This window comes from Heteronotia binoei, chromosome 14 (assembly GCF_032191835.1).
Source record: "Heteronotia binoei isolate CCM8104 ecotype False Entrance Well chromosome 14, APGP_CSIRO_Hbin_v1, whole genome shotgun sequence".
NCBI lineage: Eukaryota > Metazoa > Chordata > Lepidosauria > Squamata > Gekkonidae > Heteronotia > Heteronotia binoei.
In genome coordinates, this window is record NC_083236.1 from 21,912,282 (window position 1) to 21,936,351 (window position 24,070).

Sequence of the window (24,070 nt, forward strand, 5' to 3'; positions counted from 1 at the left end):
TAAAGTTTACATCTCTGGTCCCTTGCGTTACATTTTATGGCACACATGGCTGGGCTGGACAAAGTGACATTTATGTCAGATTCAGCCCTTGTAACAAATGAGCTCAACACCTCTGGTCTATGGTGTATGCATGTGTGGGGGAAACTAGGCCCCTCCCCATCTGAGCAGCCTTGTCTGCCTTCTTACCAATAGGTGCCAGCAAAACTTTATCCTTGCCCCAGATAAGAAAATAGCTCATGCCCAGACGACCTGTGGAAATACATAATCAGAAACCCATCCCATAGTCTGAGGTGGTACAATGATTGTGGGCGGGAGGTGGAATTGGAAGTCCTGTATGTAGAAGTGCCAGTTAGGGTGGGCCTGTTCACTAGTAATATCTGACAGTGGTTCTGGTGAGATGATGGCCGTTCCAGGCAACTATCTGCTGAGTCACTCTTTTTGCAGCCCCTCTTGGTGCCTGGGGAACTGAAAACACACTCCACAGAGACTGAACAGTGAGGCTTCCTATAGCTGCCGAATATTGGAAATGATTGTAGCCAGGCCTCAGATTCAGCGGGAGCTCACAGAAGCGCAGCTCCTGAACCTTTCTGAGGGTTTCCCCTCTTCCTCTCCACCTACCTTGTCCATTGAATACGAGGTGCAGCTGCATAACAATCCCTGGATTAGGAGAGCAGGCAGCCAGCCAGCCACAGGGGTTGTGCCACACCCCCAGCAGCCCTCATTAACCTCTGGAGAAGCCCACACCACCCTTTCTCCACATCTGATGTGATTTTGGGCGGTGGGTGGCTTTCTGGCCTTTTGACTGGAAGGGGATAGCCCAGGAGAGCCCCAGGCAAGTGAGGCCTGCTTGGGCTGGCTGGATCTCTTTTGGCGGCAGGGGGGGATATGCTAATGAGTTATGGTAATGAGCCCTGCCACCTATTTTTCTACAAAAACGATCCCTGATTGAAGTGATTTGGATTGGACCCTCGTTAATAATTATTTGCATATCCCCTTTGCCCCCCATGCTTTAGGCAGAAGCTTCGTGCCATCTCCTCCTTTTCTCTTCCCTGGCAATATGTAGAAAAATAAAATGCAACAGCTGTCCCAAAGTGGCAGCCAGTGACATGGATGAGAATCAGAAGAAGTCCTGCTTTTAGGATTACTGCACATTAATAGACAAGGGGAAGAAGCAGAGATGGGTGGCTGCAGCTTTGGTGGACACCACAAACCTTGACTAATATCTCACTTTACTTTTTCAAGTTTATCTTCAAAGTTATAAGAACTGGACACTTTTTAAAAAATGAGGCGTTTTGCAATGAGCACCTAATTCTTAGTCTTTTTTTGCGCTTCCATGGTATAGACACAGCTCTTCAAAAATCCTGAGGTTATACCTCAGTTAGGATACAATTTCAGAGAAATCCTAAACTGACTCAGCCAGCAGGCAAAAACTTCTGCTTGTTTTGCTCCTCTCGCCCCCACCACTGTCATTTTTTGGATTGGCTTTTTATTGTCACTGTTATTTAGTCGTTTTTAATGGGTTTTGTTAATGTCAGGTTGATGGTATGTTTATTGTAAAAACCTGTGTGGATTTATTATGAGAGGATATGTCTTGATTTGTTTGTACTTAATCCAATAAATACACAGTGAAAGGAGGGGGGGAAGCAAAGAAGACAGGAAGATGGAAACAATTTGGAAGAGAAGAAAGAGAACAAAATAGGTATTCATAGGAACACCACATTTTGCAAGGAAGAAAGAGGAGGAGGAGGAAGAAGAAGAGGAGGGGGAAGAAGAGGATGAGGAAGAGGAGAAGGAAGAAGAGGAGGAGGAGGAAGAAGAAGAGGAGGAGGAGAAAGAAGAAGAGGAGGAGGAAGAGTTAGTTTTTATACCCTGCTTTTTTGTACCTTTAAGAAATCTCAAAGTGGTTTACAATCACTTCCCTTCCTCTCCCCACAACAGGCACCTTGTGAGGCAGTTGGGGCTGAGGGAGTTCTGACAGAACCCTGACTGGCCCAAGGTGAGAGAACTCAGCTGGCTTCAGATGGAGTAGTTGGAAGAGTGAGGAATCGAAATCAGTTACCCAGATTCGAGTTTGTGGCTCTTAACAACTACACCACACTGGTCTCTGTATTTAGTATCTGGGATGCTATGAAGTGGCACAAAAAAAAAATGTACGTATTATTTGAATCCACCATGATCAAACTGTTGTCTGTACCTGAGTCAAACCTCTCATCAACTCACCTGCTGAGCTTAATGTGTTGAATCGGAGCAGTTTGAATTGGAGCAGAACTGCTCAAGGAGCATCTTTGTGCTTGTGCATCTGGTAGAAGTTTCTGCAAGATCTTCTGCATAAGGTTTGGGCATCCCTCAAAAAGTGTGATCTAGCCATGGTGATCCCTGCTCTGATCACCTTCAAGATAGATTACAGTAATCCACTCTGTGCAGGGCTACCTTTGAAAAAGATCCAGCTTGTCCAAAATGTAGTAGCCAGGCTATTGTTGGGAGAGGAATACAGGAATTGTATTGCTCCCTTGCTGGAAGATTTGCACTGACTGCCCAGTTGTTTCTGGCACAATTCAAAGTCTTGGTCTTACTTTTAAGGCCCTAAATGCCTTGGGCCAAGGGACTTGAAAGAAATGCCTCCTTTTGCACTGTCCAGCTAGTCAGTTCAGTTTACTCTGTGAGCTGCCTTGAGCAGGTCTCTGGAGAGGTGGCATCTGCATTTTCTAAATATTAAATAAGCTACCAGTAGAGCTTGATAAAGAGCCCCATGGTGAAGAGTGGTAAGCTGCAATACTGACCTGAGTTCAATCCCGGTGGAAGCTGGGTTCTGGTAGCCGGCTCAAGGTTGACTCAGCCTTCCATCCTTCCAAGGTCAGGAAAATGAGTACCCAGCTTGCTGGGGGGAGGAAGTGTAGATGATTGCGGAAGGCAATGACAAACCACCCCATAAAAAAAAGTATGCCAAGAAAACATGATGCAATGTCACCCCAGAGTTGGAAATGAATGGTGCTTGCACAGCACCTTTACCTTCTTTTATATCTTGATAACTAAGCTACGCAGGAAACCTATGCATTGAAGCTTGTGGCAGCTTTTTGCACCTGTGCAGTTGGCATATGGACCTTTCTCAGTTGCCAGTGAAGGCATGTCTTACCCATAGTCATAATCAGGCCATTCAAATGACCTTATCGTTTGCCCCCTTGCCATTCATCCTCTCTGCAGTCAGGACATAGAGTGTGTAGGGGGAGGGTAAGACTACGATTCCCACAAGTTAGTGTGTGTTCCAGATCTATCTGGTTGACTTGGCTTTGCCATTAATGACAAATGAGTGAGGCAGTCATTTGGGAAGTGACTAGCTATTTTGTGTACCTAAAGAATGTGGCCAACAATAAGATGGGGGCAGAAGGGATACTGGTACTGAGGCGGAAGCCATGGGAAAGCAGTAGGAGAAGGTACATGTACAGTTGGCTTATTCTGCACAATTGGGAACACAAGCAAATTCTTTGAAAACAAATGGTTTGCCCAGCATTGAACTGCACTGGTTGCAACCTGCAAACAAATTGGGGGCCGTGAAGGAATGAACTTGCAAGTCCCATGACCTCTTGGTCCTGGAAACTTAGAAAAGCCTCCTGTTTGCATGTGTCCCCTCTAAGCTGCAGAGTCTTGTGAGCAAAAATTCTACTTTGTGAGCTACCAGCATGAAAGTTGGGAGCTACTGGCATTAATGTTGTGAGCTACTGCATCAATTAGTGTGCTCTGGGGCCATCCTTCCTGAGCTAAGACAAAAATCTGTGAGCTGGAGGTTAAAAATCCATGAGCTAGCTCACGCTAACTCAGCTTAGAGGGAACACTGCTGTCTGCTGTTGTCTTCATCCAGCACAACTGCCCCTTTCCTTTACTTCCAGTGAAATGCCAGCTTCTCTCTGGGTATTAACCGCTGCCACCAGCCAGTCCATAAGAATATCTCCCGCTGGGAGGATTTGCACTTCCAGCTTTCTGTGCTGCAAAGGAAAAAGCAAAGATTAATCCACGCTTTGCCTCCAGGTTATCTTTGCACTGAGCAAACTCTTTCAAAATGAGATTTCTGAATTTATCAGCTCCTCTTTGTGAGCCAGCCCACTGCAGTGGTTAAGAGCAGTGGATTCTAATCTGGAGACCCAGGTTTACTTCCCCACTCCTCCTCCGTCTGAAACCTTTTGGGTGACGTTGGGCCAGACACAGTCCTCTCAGAACTCTCTCAGCCCCAACAAGATGCTTGTTGTGGGGAGAGGAAGGGAAAGGGGATTAGAAGCTGCTTGGAGACTCCCTAAGGGAGAGGAAAACGGGGTATAAAACCCATCTCTTCTTTTTATTAGAAACAAGACTAGGTAATTAAACATTTAAAATCTGGGCAGAAATTCAGGCAAAGACAATTTTAAAAGCATTGGTAGGTATGTCAAGTTTAAAAGATCTGAGGCAGCTGGTTTGAGACCCTGGGGAGCCAGTGGCCAATAAGCAGGGCCAGCCCTAGACTGTCTGGCACCCTAGGCAAGGCTAACTTCTGGTGCCCCCCCCCCGCACTGATAACATCACTGAATCACATGGAGGGCACCCAATTCAGCGCCCCCAGAAGGCCGGCGCCCTAGGCAATCACCTAGTCTGCCTAGTGGACGGGCAGGGCCTGCCAGTTAGAGTAGATAAAGTTAGGTCGAATGGACCAACGATCGGATTCAGAGGCAGCCTCATATGTTCTAAGACTCAGGGCTGTTTTTGTAGCAAAAGCCCAGCAGGAACTCATTTGCGTATTAGGCCTCACCCCCTGACATCATCATTGTTTTGCATGTGGCTTTTTAGGAGAAAAAGCCTAGCAAGAGCTCATTTGCATATTAGGCCATACCCCTTGACACCTAGCCAGCCGGAACTGTATTCCTGGGCGTTCCTGCTCAAAAAAAGCCCTGCTAAGACTGAAACCGCTAAGCAGAGTGGCCATTCTTTGAATAAAAGCAAAAGCCAAATTAGGGTGAAAACACTCACCTTGCCCTGATAGAACCAAGACAGTGTTTTGACTTTTGCACAAGCCACTGTCAGGCTAAGTTTCACACTTACTGGAATACATAATAAAGGAAAACTGAAATGATTTCAGCCCCATAGGATCATGCACCCTACAGCCAGCAAGCTGAGGCAATGCTAAGTGGCCCCATCGGAAGCAATGTTCCCTCTAAGCTGCAGAGTCTTGTGAGCAAAAATTCTACTTTGTGAGCTACTGGCATTAAAGTGGTGAGCTACTGCTTAAATTAGTATGCTCTGGGATAATCCTTCCTGAGCGAAGACAAAAATGTGTGAGCTGGAGACTAAAAACCTGTGAGCTAGCTCACGCTAACTCAGCTTAGAGGGAACACTGGTCGGAAGGAAGGAATGGTGTTTCTTTCAGTGTCCTGGAAGCAGTAAATCAGCTGGAAGGCAGACAAGCAGTGACATTCATGCCTTCATTGTTAGACAGCTTGGAAGCTGGAAAACTCTCCTTAGTGACTAGTTCATGGAGAGAGAAGAAACCGGGCTCATTATCATGTTGCCTGTGATGAGATAAGGGAAGCAAAGCAGAGAAAACAAAGGAAGGGGCATGCTTCCCACCAGTGTTCCCTCTAAGCTAAGTTAGCGTGAGCTAGCTCACAGTTTTTTAGCCTCTGGCTCACACATTTTTGTCTTCGCTCAGGAAGAATGGGCCCGCAGCAAATTAATTTCTGCAGTAGCTCACAACATTAATGCCAGTAGCTCACGAAGTAGAATTTTGCTCACAAGACTCCACAGCTTAGAGGGAACATTGCTTTCCCACTGATGTAAGAGAGTCTCATTTAAAAAAAAATTCTCTAAGAAACCCACGAATCAGCCTTACACTGAATATAACGGCCATCGGGGTCAGCGTTGTCTACTCAGACTGGCAATGGCTCTCCAGTGTCTCAGGCAGGAGTCTTTCCCATCACCTATTGCCTGGTCTTTTTAACTGGAGGTTCCAGGGACTGAACCTGGGACCTTCTGCATGCCAAGCAGATGCTCAGCCACTGAGCCACAGCCCTTCCCCAGGAATATTCCCTCCTGCAGACTGGCCCATTGTGTCTTGTCCCTGGAAAAGGGCCATCTTACAGTTCAATGAGTTTAAGCAGGCTCTGCAGGGTAGGGCCAGTTTGAGGCATTTTGTCATTCATCACTTGCATCGCTTGTTGCTACCTGGCTTGGTAGTAGCCCAGGCTGGGCATAAGTGTGCATTTGGGTTCCCCCAAGCAGGGTCTTGGGTGGCTTTTAGGAGCAGCTCTCTGAAGCCTGATCTGTAGCTTTGCAGCAGCAGAAGTCAGAACTGGCACCTGGGAGGTCGGTCATCCATTGCCTCTTCCCTCAGTCCCTGGAGGAGTTTTGCAGTTTTTTAAAAGACAGTTTCCTTTAAAAGACAAACAACTTAAAGGATGGATGTAGAAATGGACAAGCGTTTCCATGGCACGTTGGAAGGAAGGTTAGGGGGTCAGAGGCAAGAGTGATTTGGAGTGGGCTCTACACAGGGACACGGTGGACACCTTTTAGGAAAATGACGGTGATGGTGGGTCATTTTACAGCCAGCCTTCTAATCTTGCTTGCTGTACACCAGATGTCATCCAACTCATTTGTTCTGTCCTTAATAACATTTTGGGAAGGGAGGCTGCACAGTATAGTTTGATCTCATCAGATCACAGGATCTGAACAGGGTCAATACTTGGAAGGGAGACCCACAAGGGAGTCTCTGCAGAGGAAGGCCATGGCAAACCAGTTCTGCTTCTCACTTGCCTTGAAAGCCCCTTGCTAGGGTCTCTGTAAGTTGGCTAGAACCAAGGCTTTTTTTGAGCAGGAATGCACAGGAACACAATTCTGGCTGGCTTGGTATCAGGGGGTGTGACCTAATATGCAAATGAGTTTCTGCTGGGCTTTTTCTACAAAAAACCCTGCGTGAAACAATGGTGACATCAGGGGGTGTGGCCTAATATGCAAATGAGTTCCTGCTGGGCTTTTTCTACCAACCCCCCCCCCTGGCTGGGACTTGATGGCTTTCTGCACACACACACACCATGGCGTGTGAAGTTGCCAGTTAAGTAAGTGGCAGGTTTGTGTGGCTCAAAATGCATATTCCCCAGATAATCTCTCCTGTAAGCCTTTGCTACCCTTGTTGCAAGACCTTGATGATGTGTAATGGGATTCTCAGTGGAAACACACAGGACTATACCCATTTCTTTGGTCCATTAATGTTCTAGTTATTTTAATGGGGTACCAAGTAAGGGACTAATGTATTTTCACTTGGAATTAGGGTTACCATTGCCAGCTCTTGGTTGGGAAATATGCTGGAGATTTTGGGGGCTGGAGCCTGGGAGGGTGGGCTTTAAGGAGGGGTGGGACTCAGCAGGGTATAATGTCATAGAGTTCACCTCCAAAGCAGCCATTTTCTCCTGGGGAACTGATCTTTGTGATCTGGAGATCAACTGTAATAGCAGGAGATCTCCAGGTGCCACCTGGAGTTTGGCAACTGTAGTAATGATGAATGAAACTAGCCAGTGACTTCCTTTTTAAAAAAAACCCACCTTTCTTCAGTATGGAATAAAGAATTGTCTCAAAATGGCAGATGGGAAACCAGCCACCGTTTTGCTCAGAGGATTAGTTCAGCCCGAGTGGCTCTCTTGCAGCTCCCTGTCGCCTTTTCGCCTGAGGCCTGGCACAGTGCAATGCATTCCACTGTTGAAGAATGTAGGTGGGAGAGGAGAAAACTGGAAATACGTGAGGTTGGACGACAGCAGACAGCAGATGTTTCACTCAACAGTTTTTGAGCAGAAGCGGTCTATCTTGGCATTTGAGACGCTGTACCTCTAATATTCCAGAACCATTCCCGGCTTCCAGCATGATGTTCTGGTTAAGAGGGGTGGTCTCTGATCTGAAGAACAGGGTTTGATTCCCCACTCCTCCTCCACATGAAGCCTGCTGGGTAACCTTGGGCCCCTCAAAGTTCCCTCAGAATTCTCAGCCCCACTTTGGTGTCTGTGGTGTGGAGATAGGGTTGCCAATCTCCAGGTGGGGGCAGGGGATGCCCTGATTTGGAGGCCCTCCCCATGTTTCAGGGTCACCAGAAAGCGGGGGGATGGAGGGAGATGTCTGCTGGACACTCCATTATTCCTGATGAAGATTGATTCCCATAGGGTATAATGGAGAATTGATCCGCGGGTCTCTGGGGAGACTGTTTTTTGAGATATAGGCACCAAATTTGCAGCATAGCATCCAATGCCTCTCCCCAAAATACCCTCCAAGTTTCAAAAAGATTGGACTAGGGGGTCCAATTCTATGAGCCCCAAAAGATGATGGCCCTATCTTTCATTATTTCCAATGGAGGGAAGGCATTTAAAAAGTGTGTGGTCTATTTAAATGTTTTGGCCAGAACTCCTTTTGGAGGTCAACCATGCTTGTCACACTCTTGCTCCTGGCTCCACCCCCCCAAAGTCTCCTGGCTCTACCCCCAAAGTCCCCAGATATTTCTTGCGTTGGACTTGGCAACCCTATGTGGAGAGGAAGGGAAAGTGATTGTAAGCCATTTTGAGACTCCTTAAGGTGGAGAAAAGTAAGGAATAAAAAACCCACAACTTTTCTTCTTCTGTGGTACTCCTAACCAAGAGGACTCCCTCCTGTAGAGAGTAGAATTTGGTGAACTAGTTCATTTTTTTCTTTAAAAAAAATTGTGAGGCTTTGTGTTTGGAGTGCTAAATGTGTTGTTGAATCATTTACTATTTTAACTCTGGGCAGCCTTTTAAGATTGTTTCGATTCCTGTTTTTAATTTGTTTCTTCTGTGTTTTCTAGGGATGCCAGCCTCCAGGTGAAACCTGGGGATCCCCTGGAATTACAGCTCATCTCCAGACTGCAGAGATCAGTTCTTCTGGAGAAAATGGATGCTCAGGAGGGTGGATCCTAAAGCATTATATCTTGCTGAGGTTCCCATCCTCGCCAGGCTCCATCCCCAAATCTCCAGGAGTTTCCCAACCTGGAGCTGGCAACCCTACCCCCATCCCCTGCCGGTGGCTGGGGGGGAGGAACCTGGCAACCCTAGTAGCTTTAAGGTTTTATTAAATTTGGACCAGGCATTGGCATCACAGGCTAAAAATGTGAAAATATCCACCAAACAATCAACATATCGACACATCTGAGATTATGGTGTTAAGCCTTTGTCAAAATACTGGTGGCTTGAGTTCTTTCTCCTACTCCAAATACTTATTCTAGATAAGAAGAAGAAGAAGATATTGGATTTATATCCCGCCCTCCACTCAGAAGAGTCTCAGAGCTGCTCACAATCTCCTTTACCTTCCTCCCCCACAACAGACACCCTGTGAGGAGGGTGGGGCTGGAGAGGGCTCTCACAGCAGCTGCCCTTTCAAGGACAACCTCTGCCAGGGCTATGGCTGATCCAAGGCCATTCCAGCAGGTGCAAGTGGAGGAGTGGGGAATCAAACCCGGTTCTCCCAGATAAGAGTCCGCACACTTAACCACTACACCAAACTGGCTCTCTAAAGATAAGAGTCCACACACTTCACCACTACACCAAACTGGCTTTCCAGACCAAAGTCTATGGATTCTATAGGTCTTGATAGCAAAGGATGCACTTTAGCATGAAAGGCTGTTTGTTATGACTATTCTGTTTGGGGGGATGGATCCTTCTGGAGGGGGCTGTGAATTTTTTTTTTTTTTGCTTCAAGGAACCATTAACTTTTACCTGTCTGATGATCACAGACTTTTTTTTTTTAATAATACTGGACTTTTTATAATGCCCTAGATTTCATAATTTGAGGAGGATTTTGAAAGCCTTCTGGTTGATAAATCTGGAAGGATATTACCTACTTGATCACCAGCCTTTTATAATAACAATAAATTAATAATAATAAATGTATTCTTATATCCCGCCCTCCCCCGCCAAAGCGGGCTCATAAGACATCGTTTTTGAGCCATGACAATCAAGATGCCAACCAGACTGCTGTCCTTTGACATCATGTTTTAAAGAGAAATTTCCTGTTTGAAATTCAAATGCAAAGTTACAAAATCTAACGTTGTATGGCAGGACTGGAAATCTGGAGCTGAATTTTTAAAAAATTGTTTACATATTCAGGTTACGTTCATCATGTCTCCCCTTGGCACTGGCAGGGAATGTGGGGGCGGGCTGCCAGAACAAGGCTGGGAAACTTCCGGCGATTTGGGGGTGGAGCCTGGGGAGCAGAGCACAATTCCATAGCGTCCCCCCCCCAACAAAGCATCCATTTTCTCCAGGGGAACTGATCTCTTTGGTCTGGAGGTAAGATGTAATTTCAGGGGACCCCCAGGTCCCAACTGGAGGCTATGAAACAACTGAAAGATCCGGGACAAATTATTAGTACAATTCCAGTGCTACTTGTAACTAATTTATGATCAATAGTAAAGTTTAGATAAACACATGAAAGTCACAAAGGAAAGGAAAGGTTCCCTGTGCAAGCACCAGTCGTTTCCAACTCTAGGGTGACGTTGCTTTCACAACGTTTTCACGGCAGACTTTTTACGGGGTGGTTTGCCATTGCCTTTCCCAGTCATCTACACTTCCCCCCCCAGCAAGCTGGGTACTCATTTTACCGACCTCGGAAGGATGGAAGGCTGAGTCAACCTGGAGTCGGCTACCTGAAAACCCAGCTTCCGTCGGTGATCAAATCCAGGTCGTGAGCAGAGTTTAGGACTGCAGTACTGCAACCTTAACACTCTGCACCACGGGGCTCTTGAAAGTCACAAAAGCAGTATACAAAAATCTTTTAGTGGCTTTAAGCTTCACAACATTTTCTAATGGTGACAGAGTGCTTGTGCAAGAGTCCCAATAAAGACTTCAGGTCCTCAAATGGATAATTTCCAATGAGCAGACGTCCCAATGCACCCTCAACGGGGATTGCCAGCGTATTCTGCACGTTTCAATTATCCAACATCTTTGTCAAGGAGGGGTAATGGTCAGTCCACCAGTAATATCCATAGCCTCTCCACTAAGACTTTTCTCCACTAAGAGGACATTGTGCTGTATACTTTGTAAAGAATTGTCTATAGATATTACTGGTGCACTGGCCGTTACCCCTTCTTGATGAAGATATTGGATAACTGAAACATGCATAACATGCTGGCAATCCACATTGAGGGTGCATTGAGATGTCTGCTCATGGGAAATTACTCATTTGAGGACCTGAAGAGCCAGTTTGGTGTAGTGGTTAAGTGTGCGGACTCTTATCTGGGAGAACCGGGTTTGATTCCCCACTCCTCCACTTGCACCTGCTAGCATGGCCTTGAGTCAGCCATAGCTCTGGCAGAGGTTGTCCTTGAAAGGGCAGCTGCTGTGAGAGCCCTCTCCAGCCCCACCCACCTCACAGGGTGTCTGTTGTGGGGGAGGAAGGTAAAGGAGATTGTGAGCCGCTCTGAGACTCTTCGGAGTGGAGGGCGGGATATAAATCCAACATCTTCATCTTCTTCATCTTCTTTATTGGGACTCTTGCACAATCACTTTGTCACCATTAGAAAATGTTGTGAAGCTTATAGCCGCCAAAAGATTTTTGTATGCTGCTTTTGTGACTTTCATGTGTCTATCTAAACTTCACTATTGATCATAAATTAGGAGCACTAAAATTGTCCTAATAATTTGTCCCGGATCTTTCAGTTGTTTCACGGTCTTGTTCGTGATTCCCAACTGGAGGCTGGGATCCCTTTAAAATCTCCGGGTTTTTGAGACAGAGGCAGCGAATATTGATTCCTTAATCAAACAATTTCAACAGATTTCTATGTAAGAGTAAAACTCGGGCTGCCAACCTTCAGGTTGGACCTGGAGATGCCCCAACTATTTAAGCTGTGATAATTGCTACTAACTAGGAATATTCCTGTTCTTCCAACCCCAAAAGAGGACATTTTCATCTGTTTTTCTAAAAAGCCCCGAAGAAGAGAGACAACAAAAAGAAGATATTGAAGATGAAGATTATATTGGATTTATATCCCGCCCTCCACTCCGAAGAGTCTCAGAGCGGCTCACAATCTCCTTTACCTTCCTCCCTCACAACAGACACCCTGTGAGGTGGGTGGGGCTGGAGAGGGCTCTCACAGCAGCTGCCCTTTCAAGGACAACCTCTGCCAGAGCTATGGCTGACCCAAGGCCATGCTAGCAGGTGCAAGTGGAGGAGTGGGGAATCAAAACCGGTTCTCTCAGATAAGAGTCCACGCACTTAACCACTGCACCAAACTGGAGGATATGTCCTTTAAAAAGAGGATATGGCATTATACCCTGTATGGCATTATACCCTGTTGAGGTCCCTCTCCCCCCAATCCCCATTGTCCCCAGGTGGGGGGATGGAGGGGTAGGGTTGCCAGATCCAGGTTTGGAAACTCCTGGAGATTTGGCGATGGGGCCTAGAAAGGACGGGAACCTCAGTGGGGTACAATGCCATGGAGTCCACCCTCAGAGCACCAATTTTCTCCACAGGCATGGATCTCTGAAGTCTGGAAATGAGCTGTAATTCTGGTGAATCCCGAGTTCTCACCTGGAGGCTGACTCACAAGGTGCCTGTTGAGAGGAGAGGAAAGGAAGGCAACCGTAAACTGCTTTTAGGCTCCTTAAAAGAGAGAGAAAAGCGGGGTATAAAACCCTACTTTTCTTTTTCTCATAAGAAGAATGCGGGATATTGCAAACATGTTGTTATAGAAACAGTAGCATCGTGTTGCAGCATAGGTTTGTTTGTGTGCGTGCTTTTCATGCGTGAGGCTTTCTTACTGACCTTGCAAACGGCCTCCAGTGTTTTTCTGGTTAAGGAACATATGATTTACTAAATTGGCTGTTTGTTAAGGAAGAGAGAAGGAGAGGAAGGATGCTACATGTGTCACTTGAATGTTAAGGCTGTGCTTAGCATTTCCCACTTGTAAGGAACTGGACAAAATGACCAGCCCTCTCATCTGTAATTGCAGGGAAGGGTTTTCAACGGCAGGGTTACCACGCACACATGCTTGAGCATGCTGAAAACCAGCCAGATCTTATATGTGCGTGTGTCAATGTATTTACATTCCCAGTGTTTATAGTTCCATTGAATGTGTATATCTCTGTTAGAATGAGGGTTGCCAGCATCCAGGTAGCGGCTGGAGATCTCTTGGGATTGCAGCTGATCTCCTGGCAACAGAAATCAGTTCACCTGGATAAAGCGGCTGCTTTTGGTTGGTGGACTCTATAGCATCATACCCCACTGAGGTCCCTCCCCAAATCCCACCCTCCTCAGGCTCTACCCTGGAGACCCAGTTTGGTGTAGTGGTTAAGTGTGCGGACTCTTATTCTGGGAGAACAGGGTTTGATTCCGCACTCCTCCATTTGCACCTGCTGGAATGGCCTTGGGTCAGCCATAGCTTTCATAGGAGTTGTCCTTGAAAGGGCAGCTGCTGTAAGAGCTCTCTCAGCCCCACCCACCTCACAGGGTGTCTGTTGTGTGGGGGGGAAGGTAAAGGAGATTGTGACCGCTCTGAGACTCTGAGATTCAGAGTATAAGGCGGGATATAAATCTAAATCCAATATCATCATCACCCCCCAAATCTCCAGGTATATCTGAACCCAGAGCTGGCAACCCTAGGTAGAATCAAAACGGTAGCTATAAGTTCCTTGGATCAGGGACTTTCTTTTCCTGGTGTAAAGCGTACTGATGCAGTTATAAATAAATAACGACAATACTGTCACACATATTAAGTCTTTCCCACACTGATCATCTGCCCTGGGGTTCAGAGATATGGAGAAGCAATTTTTCTTCTTCCCTCCCAACAGCACTGTAGTCATTCATTCATGTCCTGGTGGTTTTCCAGCTTTTCTTCTGTTCTTCTAAAACCTGTTTTGTTCCATAGTTTTAGGAAGGGAGTTGGCTGTTGGGTAGGTGGGAAAATTGGTAACCCCACCCCTCCACCCCCTACTGGTGGCTGAGGGAAACCTGTAGGGCTGCCTAGTCCCCCGCGGCCTCTGGTGCCATAGAGTTTTCCTCCCAAATTGCCAGAGCATCTGGGAAAACCATAGAGTTTTCCCAGAAGCTCCTAGAGCAGCTGGTGTGTGACATCCTTGGCACGATGTCACTGAGTGATGTAATCGCGCCGGTGACATCAGGAGGGGACCCCCACCAGCCCATTGCAGGCCAGCAGGACCCCCAAAGCAGGAGAATCCCTGCCCCATGTGGAAACTTGACAGCCCTGGAAACCTGACATCCCTACTTGTGAGGTAGGTTGGGCTGAGAAAGTTCTGGAAACTGTGAATGGCTTGAGATCACCCAGCAGGCTCCATCATGTGGAGGAGTGGGGAATGAAATCTGGTTCACCAGATTAGAGTCCACCACTCTTTACCACAACACCATGGTAGCTCTTATGAGGATCGTTTCTTCATGTCAAGCATTTGGGAGTTAGGGTTGCTGGCCACTACGGTGGGGCCTGGAGATTTCCTGCTTTTACAATTGATCTCCAGACAACAGAGATCAATTCCCCCGGAGAAAATGACTGCTTTGGAGGGTGGCTTCTATGGTGTTGCTCCCTGCTGAGGTCCCAAAAGAAGACATATTCATTGGTTTTATTTTAAAGAGCCCTAAAGAGGACAGACACCAAAAGTAGGGGCTGTGTCCTCCAAAAAGATATCTGGTAACCCTACGTATACATCTCTGAACATGGATGCTTTTAAGAATTAGGGCCCAAAGGATAATCATTTTAAATTAGGCGGCAAACTCCTTTTAACAATGGTTTAAATAGAACTGACTTCAACCCACTCTAGTCTCCTAAGTGTATATAAAATCATTATGGAGAAAGGATTCAGAGAAAGAATCCAGGCTTATACATTAAAACTAAGGGCCAGCACAGCCCCCCTGAAGAACTTGGCAAATTTTTGGAACTTTCTGTGAATTTCCTCAGCGATCTCCTTTTGCAGGAATCTGCAGAATCACCCCAGACATTTACTGCATCTGCAGGCATTAGATGATAATATGATGATGATGATGATGATGATAATATGATGATGATGATGATGATGATGATGATGATGATGATGAACTTCCTCCAAACTGTATAGTTTCTACATATACCATCTTGGGGCAGGGAAACCTACTTGACTTTCCGGCAACATCAAGTGCTTGCTCTGACCTGGACAGCCCAGGCCAGCATGATCTTGGAAGTTTAGCAGGGTCAGCCCTGGCTAGTATTTGGATGGGAGACCTCCAAGGAATACCAGAGTCATGACATGGAGCCAGGCAACGGCAACCACCTCTGAATGTTTCTTGTCTTGAAAACCCTATGGGGTTGAAATAAGTCAGCTTTGACTTGATGGCACTTTCCACCACCAAGAGCAGGGGTTTACCAAACATTCATTCATTCATTCAATTTATATCCCGCCCCCAACCTCAGGGCAGCTAACAAACCAAACTGGCATCTTAAAAACACGGTAATCAAAGACAATAAAACATTAAAATAATAACATGAATGCTATATCGCAATTAGAACATAGTGTAAAAAAGGCTAGGCAGCGTTCCCACAATTCTCTTCAATTTCCAATGGCACCCATCAATGGCCTGTAGGAGTGTGTGATATTGATGGAATAAAACAATCCGCTTCCAGGTGTTTCAGCACAGCTTTCTCCTGTCTTAGTTTCCAAATGCAAGTTGGAACAGTGCAATCTTAACAGGCCTTGCAGAACTGGGAAAGATCCCGCAGGGCCCTAATGGCATCCAGGAGAGCATTCCACAGCACAGGTGCTGTCACAGAGAAGGCCCCGGCCTGGTCGTACTCCATCTGGCCTCCTTCAGCCCAGGGACAAACAAAAGATTCAAGGCCTCTGAGCGTAGTACTCTCTGGGATACGTGTGGGGAAATAGTGTGCATTAGCCACTCATGACCATTCCAGGTGACCCCAAATCCTGCAGCAGTACCCTTCTGCTCTTGAACTGGAGCAGATAAGTTAATTCACTATTTCATTCAGCATTGTTTTCTTATGTTCTCTTCATTTTCCCTTTAATAATGTTCTCTTCATTTCCCTTCAATCTTTGTTTAAATTGAGTTTGCCTAAAGTTATTTAACATCTCTACCTTAAATTAACAATAACAGTTTTCTTTACACACACACTTTTTAGAAAAGGGTTAAAATAAGATAAATGGATTTAAAAAAAATTGCTAGCCAAATTTTTACTGATCTGCAATGTCCTTAGAAATTTTTCAGGATTAAGTGCCATAATAATTTAACAGAGGCAATTTACTGAGAGTGATCACATGAGAGTTTTGGCCCGACCTAGCCACACCTCCCCTCTGGATTTAATATGTGTGATCACATGTGCACATCTGCTGCTCCGCCCCCCCAGTCCCGCCCATACTTACCTCATCTGAGAACAGGCTGAGACCACATTAAATAGCTACCAGGAACTTCCCGGTAGCAAACCTCTACCATGATGCTCTGTATTCTTGCTGCTTGAGTAGGGGGAGGGCACAGTGGAAGGGCTTCTAGTGTCCTGGCCCCACTGGTGGGCCTCCTGGTGGCACTTTTTTTTTTTTGGCCATTGTGTGACACAGAGTGTTGGACTGGATGGGTCATTGGCCTGATCCAACATGGCTTCTCTTATGTTCTCTAAAACGGATGCAGGGTGCATTTCCCAGCTGCCTGAATGGCTGGGCGCTCACTGTACCTACCCCACACATGAGCAGACTGAATGCTCCTCTTGCGTGTATGTTGCTCTCCCTACACCAGAGTGGGGGCTGAGTGATTGCTGTGGCACAGACCAAAGAGAACCAGCTTTTTCAGAGCTGGGATACTGCCGCACCAAATCTCTTGTGTGATCTCACCCGCTATGTCCTTCAGCATGCCTACGAGTAGGTGAAGATGCTGGAAACATCCTTGGACCAGTTAAATTAGTATTAATAAGATAATGTTGATTTTATTGTATGTATCCTACATAATTCTTGAGGAGTTTTTGAGAGAGCCGCAACAGTAGAGTGTTCCTGTAAGAAGTGCTGAACCCACCCTGCACCTGCCCAGCCATGTGCATGAGCCGTCTGAAAATTCCTCTTGTGCCTATGCAGCCCATGCCTCTCCCAACAGCAAAGCAGGGGCTGAGTGATTGCCACCACATGGATCAAAGAGAACATAAGAACATAAGAGAAGCCATGTTGGATCAGGCCAATGGTCCATCCAGTCCATGTTACGCGGTGGCCAAAAAACCCAGGTGCCATCAGGACGGCCATCAGTGGGACCAGGACACTAGAAGCCCTCCCACTGTTGCCTCCCCTAAGCACCAAGAATACAGAGCATCACTGCTGCAGACAGAGAGTTCCATCAATACGCTGTGGCTAATAGCCACTGATGGACCTCTGCTCCAAATGTTTACCCAGTCCCCTCTTGAAGCTGTGAACCAGCTGATAAAGTGCTGATAGAAGTCTTACGTGCAATTCCTTATTCCATTTTCAATTCAAGTAAATGTAATGGATGTATGGAGAAGGCTGAAGCCTGAAGAACCAGGCAATTGTGCTTGAGAATACTGTGCTGCCAACCTGTACTAAGGGTGAGCTTGATTGTAGCTTGCCTCTTTGAGAAAGCAGTTCTGGGAAACAGCTTCACATGCTGGCGTACCTGTTAGAGGCTTCTCTATACATCCATGATATCTAATTGAATTTCAAAATGGATCCAAGCGGGCAGCCGTGTTGGTCTGAAGCAGATGAACAAAGCAGGAGTCAAGTTCATCCTTAAGACCAACCAATTTCTATTTAGAACGTAAGCTTTCGTGTGCACACGAAAGCTTACGTTCTAAATAAAAATTGGTTGGTCTTAAAGGTGCAACTTGACTCCTGCTTTGAATTTCAAATGGAATAAGGAATTGCACATAAGACTTTTATCAGCCCTTTATTGATTTTCACAGGACAGGCACAAAGCACTTAATAACAGCACTTTAAATCTTCATTGTGACAGGAGGCAGACAGAGATACTGAGAAGACATAAGCGTCATTTGGAAATTTTCAAGACTGCATTTATTATGCTCTGGATTAGTAATATAGTGAATGTTGTTCAATTATCCACAGGCTTATCCCTCCTGTGACTTTGTACTCTCTAAATACGTTGTGTCTGCTCACGACCTGAGTTCGATCCCAGAGGAAGCTGGTTCAGGTTGCCGGCTCAGGTTGACTCAGCCTTCCATCCTTCCGAGGTCGGTAAAATGAGTACCCAGCTTGCTGGGGGGAAAGTGTAGATGACTGGGGAAGGCAATGGCAAACCGCCCCATAAAAAGTCTTCCATGAAAACATTGTGAAAGCAACGTCACCCCAGAGTCAGAAACGACTGGTGCTTGCACAGGGGACTTTTGTTGTTGTTGTTGTTCAGTCGCACAGTCGAGTCCGACTCTTTGTGACCCCATGGACGAAGTCCCGCCAGGCCCTCTTGTCTTCCACCATCCTCCAAAGTCTGCTCAAATTCGTGTTTGTTACATCAGTAATGCTGTCCAGCCATCTCATCTTTTGCTGTCCCCTTCTTCTTTTGGCTTCTGTCTTTCCCAGCATCAGGGTCTTCTCCAGTGAGTGCTCCCTTCTCATTTGGTGGTCAAAGTATTTGAGCTTCAGCTTCAGCATCTGACCTTCCAGGGAACAATCTGGGTTGATTTCCCTTAGGACTGACTGATTTGATCTTCTTGCAGTCCAAGGGACTCTCAAGGTTCTTCTCCAGCACCACATCTCAAAAACATCTATTCTTCTGCGCTCGGCTTTCCTTATGGTCCAGCTCTCACAGCCATACATTACAACTGGGAATACCATCGCTTTGACTATATGGACTTTTGTTGGCAGGGTGATGTCTCTACTTTTTATTATACTGCCCAGGTTCACCATAGCTGTCCTCCCAAGGAACAAACGTTTTTTAATTTCATGGTTACAGTCACCATCTACAGTGATCCTTTACCTTAAATATGTTGTGATATTACATTTTGAGAATATATATTGAATTTATTTCACTATATTTTCGTTATTCATCTCACGGTTATAATTATTTTCTTTTCCACCCTCTAGTTCCTTGGATGTCTTTGGGCTGTACTAACCTAATAAAGGCATGCTCAGCCAATATTGTTATTACAGATCAATAATGACTGTCAGGGAATGGGCTGAGCAAATCATAATGAGGACCCAAATCACAAATGAAATGGCAGCTGGTTTGCAAAAACAGTGGAGGGAAACAGATGACAGAAAAATGATGGGATAAAATACACTTCTGCGCATATTTCAAGAAGCTATCAGAGAAGTGCAGTTGTGCTTTTCTATGCAAAAGGCACCATTAGGAACACTAGTTCAGCTGAACACATGACTGGGCATTTTCACACACGCTAAATAATGCAGTTTCAATCCACTTCAGCAACCTTTTGCAAGTGAATTTTGCCATTTCACATAGTAAAACCCAGGTGCAAAGTGCACTGAAGGTGCATTATTTAGTGCAGTGGTGTCAAACATCTGGCCTGGGGGCTGAATCAGGCCCCCAGAGGGCTCCTATCAGGCCCTCGAGCAACTGGCTGTCATCTGCTTCCTTCTCCCTCTCTCTTGCTTCCTTCTGTGTAACAGCTTGCTTTGCAAGGCTTGCTCAATCAGGAACTACAGAACAAAACCTCCATTTTCTCCATTGGCTGAGGCTCCTCCCTTGGGGAGGAAGGGGGGGGAAGGAAGAGCTTGCTTTGCCAGGCTATCACAATCGCACAGCAGAGCTACTGAGCCAAGCCTCTCTTCCTTCTATTGACTGAGGCTCCTCTCCCTCCTGGTCCCCTGGGGAAGGCAGGAAAGACCTAGAGGTTCCTTTGTCCAGTTCCCTGGATCCCACGGGAGAAATACAAAGAAAGCACCTTTAAGACCAATGAGTGCTAACGTTTTAAGCATGTTTTACTTAAAAAAAAAACTTTAATTGTGTTTGTCTGTGTCCTTTATAAAGTTTTTATCTCTGCTATCTAATCTTAAATAGGTACACATATGGCCCGGCCTGACAAGGTCTCATTTATATCAGATCCAGCCCTCATAACAAATGAGTTCGACACTGATTTAGTGTGTACAAGGTCTTCTGCATTCCTCATGTCTTTAAACGATTTGTACTGCTTAGTGTGCCTTAGCTGAGCCATCCCCCCCCACCTATAGAGTATATTCTTCTAAATTAATTGCATTTTTGTACACCCCCTCGCCCGCCCGAATGAAGACATACAACACCAAGCATGTATGGCTAATCTATAATATCAAAATACCATCCTAACATTTCAGCGCAGGCTGTTGCTAAGAGGTGGCCCAGATGAGTACCAGCACTGGGGGAACAGCTACGTCCAGGCTCCAAACTTGCTCAGGATTACCGCTGGCTTTGTTTATCCTTCCTTGCACATCAGAAATGCGCTGGGAGGCCTCAAGCCTCATCAGCCTCTCTCTACACGCCATTCAAGCAAGTCAGGAATTAGTTCATGCCGTTTAGCACCAAGGGTGTCCACACAGCTGCTCCAGTCAATGACGGACTGGCTTGGGAATAGCCTTCGGGGTGCTAGTTAATTAGCCCTGCCTATGTTCCAGCAACCTGCGCTTAGGCTTACCTAATTGTGCTCCCTCCCAACACGCCCCCCACCAAAAAACCCCCTCCATGCGGCAGGTGAAAAAAAGATCCCCTTCTGCACTAACCTGAAGGGAGCCCCCTTAAATTCAGGCTCAGAGCCATAAAGCACTCATTATACAGAAAGGTGGATTTGGGTGGATGGGCCAATGGATGGCAAATGCCTGCAAGGAAAAGCTGGCCCAGTTTATTTGGCTCCAGAATCAACAAAAGGTGCAGCTGTTACCCGAAGGCAGATCACCAGCCTCTCTTGCTCAGCATTGTCTGCCCTGATTGCCAGCACCTCTCAAGGGTCTCTCAGTCTTTCCTGCTTCCATTACCTGAAACCTGATAATTTAAGTTATCAGAAGCTGACCTGGAGATCTTACATGTGCCAGGAACTAGAAGCAGGGCCAAGACTCAACCTGGAAAGTCAGAACAATGCCAGAGCAAAATCTAGCGGGTACCGATCGGTGTTCTCTCTAAGCTGAGTTAACATGAGCTAGCTTGCAGATTTTTAGCCTCCAGCTCACACATTTCTGTCTTAGCCCAAGAAGGGTAACCCCAGAGCACACTCATTTCTGCAGTAGCTCACAACTTTAATGCCAGTAGCTCACAAAGTACAATTTTCGCTCATAAGACTCCACGGCTTAGAGGGAGCATTGGTACTGATGAACCATGCCCAAAGTGGAGTGTGCATATTTTTAGAGTTGCCAACCACCAGAGATCAGTTCCCCTGGAGAAAATGGCTGCTGTGGAAGGTGGACTTTAAGGCATTATACCCCATTGAAGTCCCTCCCCTCCCCCATTCCCTGCCCTCCTCAGGCACCACCCTCCAAATATCCAGGTTTCCCAACCTGGACCTGGTCACTTGCCATATTCTTCAAGCCCCAACAGTGGTGGTGTATGAGGTGGCTCTCTGGAGGTCAAAGGGCCTCTACTACTGCATAGCAGCCGAGGAACTGGATATCTTCACCTGTGTCACCAAGTAGTAGATAGATGGGGCCTCTAGCTCCATTGCATGCAGGCACATGGCTGCGAGGCGCATGCATGAACCAGAGGTCCAGCTGTGTGTCTTCATACTGCTGAGTCAGCAGTAGGGTTGCCAGGTCCAACTCAAGAAACATTTGGGGACTTTGGGGGTGGAGCCAGGAACAAGGGTGGGACAAGCAGTGGGACAGGCACGATTGAACTACACAGGAAGTTCTGGCAATCACATTCAAAGGGACCGCACTGCACTGCATTTAAATGCCTTTCCTCCATTTGGAATAATGAAGGATAGGAGCATCTTCTTTTGGGTCTCATAAAATTGGACCCCCCGGTCCAATCTTTTTGAAACTTGGAGGGGGGGGGGTGTTTTCAGGAGAGGCCCTAGATGCTGTGCTAAAAATAGGTCTCCATAGGATTTAATGGAATGTCCAGCAGTCATTTCCATTCCCCCCACTTCCTGATGACCCTGAAGTGGGGGGAGGGCCTCCAAACCAGGGGATCCCCTGCCCCCACCTGGGGATTGGCAACCCTAGCCAGCGGCCCTCCACCCACCCCCCATCATCACTGCAGCTTTGCAATGCTCTGCCACGAAGGCCTCATGTCCCTGGGCCCCCCAAGCCACGGAAGCCTCTTGCCTCCATCCAACCACTTTGTGAGCTGCAGCTGATTCCCAGCCCTTGTTTGCAGCATAAGGCACGGTTGACCCAGACAGTGGAGTCCAGCTGGATTGTGAAGACCACTTGCTTTAATGAGACTGTCTCTTAAGAAGCATGGCTGCCTTCTTTCTCCTCCCTGCCCCTGATGTTGGCCTGTTCTTAAACATTTCTACAGGAAGCAGGGAAGCGGCTTTCACCTACGCCATCACCGCTGCCGGGGTTGCGCACGCCGTGACTGCTGCCTGCAGCCAGGGGAACTTGAGCAACTGCGGCTGCGACCGAGAGAAACAAGGTTACTACAACCAAGAGGAAGGGTGGAAATGGGGAGGCTGTTCCGCCGATATCCGATACGGCATCGAATTCTCCAGGAGGTTTGTTGATGCCCGAGAAATCCGAAAGAGTGCTCGGAGACTGATGAACTTACACAACAATGAGGCTGGAAGAAAGGTATCTTAGATTAGGAGGGCATGCGGGAATTAACAGGGAGGGGCTTCCATTGCACTGGTGGGAACAGGGGCTTCCTTCTCATTGAGGTGGTCTTCTTGCGTGTGAGGTGGACACACAAGACTGAGTGCTCTTTGACATCAAACACAGGATCTAGGAAAATAGCTTGTTATGGAGAAAAGTTCTGCCCTCCATCCTGGTGTCTGGTTTTCGGTGTGGGTGGATTTGGATGAAGGACCATTTGACTTGCCATTTGAAGGGGCACAGGTGGGGCAGAGATAGGGTTGCCAATCTCCAGGTAACACCTGGAGATCTATTGCAATTGATCTCCAGATGACCAGGCTCAGCTCCAAAGGAGAAAATGGCTGCTTTGGAAGGCGGACTCCATGGCATTAACCTTTTTGAGGTCACTCACCATATCCCACCCACTTCAGGCTCCACCCCTCCCCTCCAAAACTCCAGGTATTTTCCAACTAGGGTTGCCAGGTCTGTGATGGAAAATATCTGGAGACTTTGGGGGGTGGGTCCAGGAGAGGGCAGGGTTTGGAGAGGGGAAGAGAGGGGCCTCAGCAGGGTACAATGCCATAGAGTCTACCCTTCAAAGCAGCCAGAGGAGCTGATCTCTGCCAGCTGGAGATCAGTTGTAAAAGCGAGGTATTTCCAGGTGCCACCTGGAGGCTGACAACCCTATAATACAAACCCAGAGCTGACAACACAAGGCAAAGGCCTGATTGACACATTACTTAATTTATTTATTTTACTTTACTTTATTTTACTTCATTTATCACCCACCATTCTCACTGTGTCTTCAACGCAAGTTATCTGCTCCCAAGTCAATGCTTTTGGGAACTGGAGTTTTCCTGCCTTCCCATATCATCGTGTGCCTCCAGGGTAGGGTTGCTGGACCCCCACTGAACCCCAGTTTTGCAGGGTACTTCCCAACTATTGACCTGCTGGCCAATGGAGGGGAAATCCTGCCCTCAACTGTCTCAAAAAGTGATGTGATGACATCACCTGGAAGTGACATAATTGAGTTGCTCAGTGACCCTCTATTCTTTGGGCAAAACCCTATGGTAAAATCAGTTATAAACCATAGAGTTTTGCCCAGAAATAGATCATCACCCCCAACATCAATGACATCAGAAAGGGCCCAAGATCCCCCCCACTGGCTGCAAGGTAGGCTCTGGAAACACTACTCCAGGGGTTTCCCCGGGTTTTCTCCAATCTTTCTGAAACTTGCTTGCTCCATAGTTTTGGGAAAGATTGTAGTAAAACCTAGATGGCTGCTATGGGAAAGACTATGGTAAAACCCAGATGGCTGCTATGGGTGTGTTGGGGGCGGGGAGGCCAATTATTTTTTCTGGGCCACTTGACAGTAGGGTTTCCAAGTCTCTCCACCACTGCAGCGGGGG

The 24,070-nt window shown here is 46.8% G+C and overlaps 1 protein-coding gene across 2 annotated transcripts in view; it reads left to right on the plus strand.

Annotated features, from left to right (window-relative positions):
- The window catches only part of WNT7B (Wnt family member 7B), a 145,995-nt gene that overhangs the window by 110,672 nt on the left and 11,253 nt on the right, over positions 1-24,070 (plus strand). For both annotated transcript variants that reach the window (XM_060254235.1, XM_060254234.1), the window contains exon 3: positions 22,390-22,661. In XM_060254235.1, the coding sequence (XP_060110218.1) occupies positions 22,390-22,661 (272 nt within the window). The remainder of the gene's footprint in view (positions 1-22,389; positions 22,662-24,070) is intronic.